Raw genomic sequence first — 9,467 nt, 5'->3', positions numbered from 1 at the left:
CTCTCATCCCAGCCCTCGCATTCTCTCCCTCAACAATATGTGATAGTCATGCTGAACTTCCTCAAATTTCCTGAGTATGCCATGTTATCTTTAATTCTTAAATCTTTGCACATATTATTTAGTTTGCTGAGAACACCATTTTCTTTCCATCTATCCCTTTCATCCAGTTGCCTCACAGAGATCCAAGATCCAAGACACAGTCGTCAAATGTGGCTGGGAGTGACTAGGAAAGTAAGGAGTTAGTGACTGCACTGTGTTTACAGACTATGATTAGATTTCATCATTAAGTGACGAGTGATGTGTGGAAATAAGTCACGGTTACTTTTCCTAAATGTAGCAGAGATAAATTATGGGACTCAATTATTAAATAAGTTGATCAACAAAGAACAATTCTTTTCCTGTTTTCAGGATGATCTTTGAAGCAATAATTGGACTATCCAGAAAAATAGGTTATCATGCTTAAGTACTTCAGAAGGCAAATACTTCAGGAGTGAAAATAATGAAGTCAAAGAAGGGAGAAATCTTCTAGACTGTGGTAACTAGGGCAGCATTCCTGGTGGGACTAGGGCATGAGCTGTTTCCTCTGTGGCCTGTCCCACTACCTAAAGATGGCCAGTAATTAAGAAATCCCTGCTTTAGACATCTTAGGGGATTTATCCCAGGGAGGTTTGGAATTTACTTTGTTTGTTATTAATGTTTCCCCCCCACCCTGCAAGGCGTAGGTTCCACTGGGACCCAATGTCCCCCAGGCCCAGGAAGACAAAATGAAAGAAATGAGAAGGGTTGGTGTAGACTCAGGTAATGACTACAGAGTCTGAGTCTCCATGAGCTTATAATGAATAAAAGAGTGAGGGGTCCTGGGCAAAAGTCCTGGTCACCTTGAGACATACTTGGTAAGTTAGGCTGGAGGGTACATGCCTCAGGCTTCTTCTAACCTTAGCATTCAGGTTACTGAGGTTTTATGATGTGACTCTCTGGGATTGTTCTTCAGGCAGTCTAAATTTTAAAAAATGCTCAACATTCTAGAAATAGCTTCATTAGTGTCACCAGATTCAATATCTATTTAAAATAGTACTTGTAAGTATTTCACAACAGAGTACTTTATGTTTTTCAAAGAGATTTCTCAAAAGAGATTTCAGTTTACAGTAGTTTTGGGAGATAGACAGGGAAAAAGCCAGTCTGGCATTTTGAAGCTGAAGCAGGTAAGATGTAAAGAAATGAAAGGAGTAGGTAAAGTTCAGATGGCTCCTCAATGGCAGCATTTTTAAGTGATATCTGACTGTTTTGGGCTCTCAGTCAGGTATTTTATACAATAGATGGATCCTACTTATTTTCCAGAAAAGGAAATTCCTGAGGAGTCAGAGATGGATCCTTCCCCCAGTAATACATAGAAACAGATCTTTCTTTCCTCTGTCCAAGTGTGAAAACACATGCATATGCCTGGTTTAAGCCCCAAGATCTTGGTGAATGTCCTGCAATGAGTTCATTCCTCTCTCTTCAGGGTTAGGAGATATTTTTCTCATCCTGAAATGCTCTTGTTTTTTGTCAGTCCTGACTCACATTGTGGGAAGGGTATCTGGAGGAGACCAGAAACTAGATCCAAGAGATTAGAAATTATCCTCATTCCTTTTTCTTTTCCATGATCTCTCAATTTCCACATCTGTCTCATTTCTTCCCACATCAATATTGATATTGTGTGGGGTAAATCTTAAGGAAAAAATGATAGCATTGTAGTCTGGGTAGATTAGTGTAAGACATAGAGCAGGATACCTTGAGATGGGGTAGTATGTTGACCCAAGGAGAGAAATTCTGGACAGTCTGCAGTGCAGTATCTGGAAATCAATACAACAGATTTAGATAAGGGAGCTCAGATTTGGAAAGGCTCAATGTCAATGGATGTTTCAACCTCCAAAATTTTTGGTGTCTGTTGAAACAAATAGGAAATCTCTTGAGTGGCATACATTTTCTTTCCTTTCCTCTTCCTTCCTTCCTTCCTTTTTCTTTCTTCTTTCTTTCTTTCTTTCTTTCTTTCTTTCTTTCTTTCTTTCTTTCTTTCTTTCTTTCTTTCTTTCTTCCTTCCTTCCTTCCTTCCTTCCTTCCTTCCTTTCTTTCTTTCTCTCTCTTTCTTTCTTTCTTTTTCTTTCTTTCTTTCCTTCTTTCTTTCTTTCTTTCTTTCTTTCTTTCTTTCTTTCTTTCTTCTTTCTTTCTTTCTTTCTTTCTTTCTTTCTTTCTTCCTTCCTGTCTTTCTTTCTTTCTCTTTCTTTCTTTCTTTCTTTCTTTCTTTCTTTCTTTCTTTTTCTTTCTTTCTTTCTTTCTTTCTTTCTTCCTTCGTTCCTTTCTTTCTTTCTTTCTTTCTCTTTCTTTCTTTCTTTCTTTCTTTCTTTCTTTCTTTCTTTCTTTCTTTCTTTCTTTCTTTCTTTCTTTCTTCCTTCGTTCCTTTCTTTCTTTCTTTCTTTCTTTCTTTCTCTTTCTTTCTTTCTTTCTTTCTTTCCTTCTTTCTTTCTTTCTTTTTCTTTCTTTCTCCACACTTTGGTCTAGATTTTAGGCTTCAGCAATGAACAAGATAGAACATTTCCCTTTCCTTAAAATCTAGTAAAGAGCAAATAATCCCTATTTAATGGTCTGGGTGAATTCCTAGGAGACAGGATGGAATGAGATGCAGACAGCATGTGTCAGGTAATGGAAAACATGATGTGATATGGTGGGTGACAACAGGATACCTTTGAGAAAATCAGAAATAATTGGTATGCGTGAAGTGGAGAGAAAATTAGGCATGAGCTAATTGATCTGATGAAGTAAAAGGGTTTTGTGGGTCTTGTTAACCATTTTGGACTTTATGTTAATGGAAAGAGGAAATTCTTCAATTAGAATAGTGGCACAAGCAAGTTTGAGTTATAAAAGAACAATTCTGGATAATGTCAATGGGATGGAAGGCAGTGAAAGTAAATGTGAAGAGACCAGATTTGTTGTGATGGTTCAGGTGAGAAAAGTTGAGTGACCTAAATGATGGCTGTGGGATGGGTAGCAGGGCCTATATGAAAAGTGAGCAAAAAGGGAGACTGGTAACATACAGTAAATGAGCGACAAGCATGAAGAGAGGAAGGAGTCAAGGATGGCTCTCAGTCTGGCTTGAGTACCTTGTAGGTGGTACTGCCAGTCACTGGGTTAGAGCTACTGGGAGTGGAACATCTACAGGGCAAGGAAGACAAGAAACTAAATTTCAGAAAGATTGGTTTCAGAGTGAGTGTGAGACACACAGGGTCATCAGAGAGCTGAACACCCAGGTCTGTAGTTCAGATGAGCTATGTGGGCTGAATAAATACATTTGGGATTCATCGTTATATTTAGGGTAAGCATAGAAGGACAATATTCTGAGGACCACCAATATTTAAATGATGACCGGGCAAGGGGAGCTTTCTAAGGACTCAGTGAAGGCATTGCAAGGCAGGCGGGAAAAAACATGAAGCTGAGGTATCACCACTACCGAGAGACAAGAGAGTTTTACAAAGGAAGAAGTGATCATTGGTGTTAAATGTGCTGTCATCTGATTTAGAGACTTGGATATCATTGGAGATTTTGATGAGGTAGTTTTAATAGAGCCAGCTGCCACCTGTGCCTAAATTCTCACTCATCCACCTTTGACAACAGGGCAAATGCAATAGACTTATATTTATTTCTTATACTTGGATTTTAAGGTCTGTATTTTCTTCATAAATATAATAGAGTCACAGAATGACAGAGAGGAACCAAACTGTTGTCTCAGATTTCCTCCTTCTGGGTCTGCCCATCAAGCCAGAGCAGTGGAATCTGTTCTATGCCTTGTTCCTGGCCATGTATGTTACCACCGTCCTGGGGAACCTTCTCATCATTGTCCTCATTCGCCTGGACTCCCACCTCCACACGCCCATGTATTTGTTTCTCAGCAATTTGTCCTTCTCTGACCTGTGCTTCTCTTCTGTCACAATGCCCAAATTGCTGCAGAACATGCAGAGCCAAGTCCCATCCATCTCCTATGCTGGCTGCCTGACCCAGATGTACTTCTTCTTGCTTTTTGCAGACCTGGAGAGCTTCCTCCTGGTGGCCATGGCCTATGACCGCTATGTGGCCATCTGCTTCCCTCTGCACTACACCACCATCATGAGCCCCAAGCTCTGTCTCTCCCTGGTGGTGCTTTCCTGGGTGCTGACCATGTTCCATGCTATGTTACACACTCTGCTCATGGCCAGATTGTGGTTTTGTGCAGACCACACAATCCCCCACTTTTTCTGTGATATGTCTGCTCTGCTGAAGCTGGCCTGCTCTGACACTCGAGTTAATGAGTTGGTGATATTTATCATGGGAGGGCTCATTCTTGTCATCCCCTTCCTCCTCATCATCATGTCTTATGCACGGATTGTGTCCTCCATCCTGAAGGTCCCTTCTGCCAGGGGCATCCGCAAGGCCTTCTCCACCTGTGGCTCCCACCTCTCTGTGGTGTCTCTCTTCTATGGGACAGTTATTGGTCTCTACTTGTGCCCATCAACTAATAATTCTACTCTTAAGGAGACTGTGATGGCTATGATGTACACTGTGGTCACCCCCATGCTGAACCCCTTCATCTACAGCCTGAGGAACAGAGACATGAAGGGAGCCCTGGGAAGAGTCTTTTGGAAAAAGAAAGAATCTTTCTCTCTAAAATGGTAACAATTGAGATTTTTACATTATTTAATTCAGTGGGTATAGTAATGTTGATAATGGGGTATTACTCTAAATCAGTGGCTTTTTCCCTTCAATTTTAAAGTCATCAAACTTTTTGTTCAAATAAAACCCCATGCTAAAGGCAAATATGCAACTGTGATGACGACTTAGCTGTTCTGAGGTAGAGTTGAGGGTGGGAAACCAGTCTGCTCTGAATCCTTATTTCCCTCTTGCCAGGTGGAATTGAAGTTTGAAAATAAGATTTATATTCCTTTGTGCAAAATACTTTATTCCTTTCAATTTAGGAATTTTCTTCTTCTTTCTTTTTCTTTCTTTCTTTCTTTCTTTCTTTCTTTCTTTTCTTTCCTTTTCTTTCTTTCTTTTTCTTTCTTTCTTTCTTTCTTTCTTTCTTCTTTCTTTCTTTCTTTCTTTCTTTCTTTCTTTCTTTCTTTCTTTCTTTCTTTCTTTCTTTCTTTCTTTCTTCTTCCTTCCTTCCTTCCTTCCTTTCTTTCTTTCTTTCTTTCTTTCTTTCTTTCTTTCTTTCTTTCTTTCTCTCTCTCTCTCTCTCTCTCTCCCTCCCTCCCTCCCTCCCTTTCTTTCTTTCTTCTTTCTTTCTTTCTTTCTTTCTTTCTTTTTTTCTTTTTCTTTCTTTCTTTCTTTCTTTCTTTTTCTTTCTTTCTTTCTTTCTTTCTTTTCTTTCTCTTTCTTTCTTTCTTTCTTTCTTTCTTTCTTTCTTTCTTTCTTTCTTTCTTTCTTTCTTTCTTTCTTCTTTCTTTCTTTTCTTTCTTTCTTTTTCTTCAAAGATTTATCTATCCACTTCAGAGAGAGAGATAGAGAAAGACTGAGAGCAGGGGCAATGGTTGAGGGAGAGAGAGAATCCTGAAGTCATTTCCCTGCTGAATGCAGAGTCCCAACCCAGGTTTTGATCCCATGACCCTGAGATCATGACCCCAGCCTAAATCAAGAGTTGGCCGCTCAATTGTCTGAGCCACCCAGGCACCCACAGGAATTATCTTCTTAAAACATCACTGTAACCATTCCTTTTTTTCCTGCCCAGGAATCCTCAGTGATGCACACAAGTGAAGAAAGGATAAAATCCAACCTTTCTTTCTCACAGAACACAGAGACTCCTGGAGCCTCAACTTCTGTATATACCTTATTCTCCACTATGAATAAAAGCACCTCTTATTTCCCTCTCTCCATCCATATGCTTGCCTCATTCTATCCTTTAATTCTAATTATATTTTTTGAGCCAGATCAGAAAAATCATTCTTTAAAAGAAAACAAATAGCAAACACTTGTTGGGTGCTTTTGTATGTGTCAGGCATTTTTCTAATCTATTAAACTACCACCTCTATGGTGTTGGTCCTATTATTATCCCCATTCTATAGCCAAAATGATAGAAGGGTTAGTTTACTGTCTCACTTCATGTAAGAAGTTCAGATTGGAACCTAGACAGTTTGGCTTACAGCCCAAGATCCTCACGACTACACTATACTGTGTCTTGAGACTATAGAATCATACTCCTTCCATTGTAATGGTGCATTCTGTTCAGTTCCAGTCACTTGTCAGTTGATCGTGCTTTCATATATTTCTTTCATATCTTCATTTTTCTGGTTAAATTATGATTGTTTTCATATAAAATCATAAAGCATAAAACAGGAGTTCTAAAGCCATATCCCAGTGACCAAGCAATTCAAGTAGATGAGTATAAAGTATATCAGATTTAAGAAAAATCAACTGCAGAAATATGATCAAAGGTATTTTATTTTATTAATATATGGAGTATGCCTCTATCATAACTCAAAATATATGCCACTGAAGTTGATATTTTAACCTTGATATCAAAAAAATTCTAAATGAAAATAGAAATAATCATTAAATACATTATTGGATTTTTTAACTCCTTTGATTTGGAAGCAAAACCTGGCACCTTTTCTTCTGATCAAGATGTCAGTGTGAAGTCCTTTGTTTTTTTCTTGAATTGTTTAGTGGAGAATTTAGGCTTGGGTCCATTAAACTGGGAGTGATATTTAGATTTTTTTTTTCTGTTTAATAATAGGCAAGAGCTGTTCACAAACACTTGCACTTTAAATATGGATCAAATTTTTGCACAGACTTTTTCTAAAAGATTTTATTTATTTGAGAGAGAGAGAATAAGAGATAGCATGAAAGGGAAGAGGGTCAGAGGGAGAAGCAGACTCCCTGCTGAGCAGGGACCCCGATGGGGGACTCGATCCTGGGACTCCAGGATCATGACCTGAGCCGAAGGCAGTCGCTTAACCAACTGAGCCACCCAGGTGACCAGACATTTTTATAATTAGGGTCACCTTTTTGGAGGTATAAGTAGAATTCTGATATTCCATTGTTGTCTTAATATTTTTCAGTACTATGTTGCACAATGTTCCATTAACTTTCATTTTCCGCTCTTCATTTACACCATCATATTAATTGGGAAAGGGGAACTAATAGGTTCATATAACATATAATGATATTTTATTGTTAAAAAATGGAAATAAATGAACAATTTTTTAAAGATTTTATTTATTTATTTGAGAGAGAGAGAATGAGAGATAGAGAGCATGAGAGGGAAGAGGTTCAGAGGGAGAAGCAGACTCCCTGCCCAGCAGGGAGCCTGATGTGGGACTCGAACCCGGGACTCCAGGATCATGACCTGAGCCGAAGGCAGTCACTTAACGAACTGAGCCACCCAGGCGCCCCAAAAAATGAACATTTTTTAAAAAATTTTTTTATTGTTAGGTTAATCACCATACATTACATCATTAGTTTTTTTTAAGCATTTTCTTTTTAATTTTTATTGTTATGTTAATCACCATATATTACATCATTTGTTTCGGTGTAGTGTTCCATGATTCATTGTTTGTTCATAACACCCAGTGCTCCATGCAAAATGTGCCCTCTTTAATACCCATCACCAGGCTAACCCATCCCCCTACCCCCCTCCCCTCTAGAAACCTCAGTTTGTTTTTCAGAGTCCATCATCTCTCCTGGTTCGTCTCCCCCTCTGACTTACTCCCCTTCATTCTTCCTCTCCTGCTATCTTCTTCTTTTTCTTTTTTCTTAAAATATGTTGCGTTATATGTTTCAAAAGTACAGATCTGTGATTCAACAGTCTTACACAATTCACAGCGCTCACCATAGCACATACCCTCCCCAATGTCTATCACCCAGCCACCCCATCCCTCCCACCCCCGACCACTCCAGCAACCCTCAGTTTGTTCCTAAGATTAAGAATTCCTCATATCAGTGAGGTCATATGATATATGTCTTTCTCTGATTGACTTATGTCACTCAGCATAACACCCTCCAGTTCCATCCATGTCGTTGCAAATGGCAAGATCTCATTCCTTTTGATGGCTGCATAACATTCCATTGTGTATATATACCACACCTTCTTTATCCATTCATCTGTCGATGGGCATCTTGGCTCTTTCCACAGTTTGGCTATTGTGGACATTGCTGCTATAAACATTGGGGTGCACGTACCCCTTTGGGTCCCTACATTTCTATCTTTGTGGTAAATACCCAGTAGTGCCATTGCTGGATCGAATGGTAGCTCTAATATCAACTGTTTGAGGAACCTCCATACTGTTTTCCAGAGGGGTTGCACCAGCTTGCATTCCCACCAACAGTGTAGGAGGGTTCCCCTTTCTCCACATCCCTGCCAAAATCTGTCACTCCCTGACTTCTTAATTTTAGCCATTCTGACGGGTGTGAGGTGGTATCTCATTGAGGTTTCGATTTGGATTTCCCTGATGCCGAGCGATGTTGAGCACTTTTTCATGGGCCTGTTGGCCATTTGGATGTCTTCTTTCGAAAAATGTCTGTTCATGTCTTCTGCCCATTTCTTGATTGGATTATTTGTTCTTTGAGTGTTGAGTTTGATAAGTTCTTTATAGATTTTGGATACTAGCCCTTTATCTGATATGTCATTTGCAAATATTTTCTCCCATTCTGTCGGTTGTCTTTTTGTTTTGTGCACTGTTTCTTTTGCTGTGCAAAAGCTTTTTATCTTGATGAAATCCCAATAGTTCATTTTTGCCCTGGCTTCCCGTGCCTTTGGTGATGTTTCTAGGAAGAAGTTGCTGCGGCTGAGGTCGAAGAGGTTGCTACCTGTGTTCTCCTTTAGGATTTGGATGGACTCCTGTCTCACGTTTAGGTCTTTCAACCACTTGGAGTCTATTTTTGTGTGTGGTGTAAGGAAATGGTCCGGTTTCATTCTTCTGCATGTGGCTGTCCAATTTTCCCAACACCATTTGTTGAAGAGACTGTCTTTTTTCCACTGGACATTCTTTCCTGCTTTGTCAAAGATCAGTTGACCATAGAGTTGAGGGTCCATTTCTGGGCTCTTGATTCTGTTCCATTGATCTATGTGTCTGTTTTTGTGCCAGTACCATACTGTCTTGATGATGACAGCTTTGTAATAGAGCTGGAAGTCTGGAATTGTGATGCCTCCAGCTTTGCTTTTCTTTTTCAATATTCCTCTGGCTATTCGGGGTGTCTTCTGGTTCCATACAAATTTTAGGATTATTTGTTCCATTTCTTTGAAAAAAGTGGATGGTATTTTGTTGGGGATTGCATTGAATGTGTAGATTGCTCTAGGTAGCATTGACATCTTCACAATGTTGGTTCTCCCAATCCATGAGCATGGAACGTTTTTCCATTGCTTTGTGTCTTCTTCAATTTCTTTCCTGAGTATTTTATAGTTTTCTGAGTACAGATCCTTTGCCTCTTTGGTTAAATTTATTCCTAGGTATCTTATGGTTTTG

The 9,467-nt window shown here is 39.3% G+C and overlaps 1 protein-coding gene across 1 annotated transcript; it reads left to right on the top strand.

Annotated features, from left to right (window-relative positions):
• The first annotated feature begins 3,732 nt into the window (after positions 1 to 3,732).
• On the top strand, positions 3,733 to 4,683 carry LOC114213958 (olfactory receptor-like protein DTMT). The gene has a single exon (XM_028109342.2). It carries the CDS (start codon positions 3,733 to 3,735, stop codon positions 4,681 to 4,683), a length of 951 nt encoding a protein of 316 aa, XP_027965143.2.
• The last annotated feature ends 4,784 nt before the right edge of the window (positions 4,684 to 9,467 follow it).

This window comes from Eumetopias jubatus, unplaced genomic scaffold, assembly GCF_037043125.1.
Source record: "Eumetopias jubatus isolate StellerSeaLion01/CBP00866 unplaced genomic scaffold, mEumJub1_p1.0 scaffold_10, whole genome shotgun sequence".
Taxonomy (NCBI): domain Eukaryota; kingdom Metazoa; phylum Chordata; class Mammalia; order Carnivora; family Otariidae; genus Eumetopias; species Eumetopias jubatus.
The sequence above is the reverse complement of the archived record's forward strand: the minus strand, read 5'-3'. Positions and strand labels throughout refer to the sequence as shown.

Coding starts and splice junctions, on each gene's coding strand:
- LOC114213958 (XM_028109342.2), top strand. CDS start 3,733: ATGACAGAGAGGAACCAAACTGTTGTCTCAGATTTCCTCCTTCTGGGT.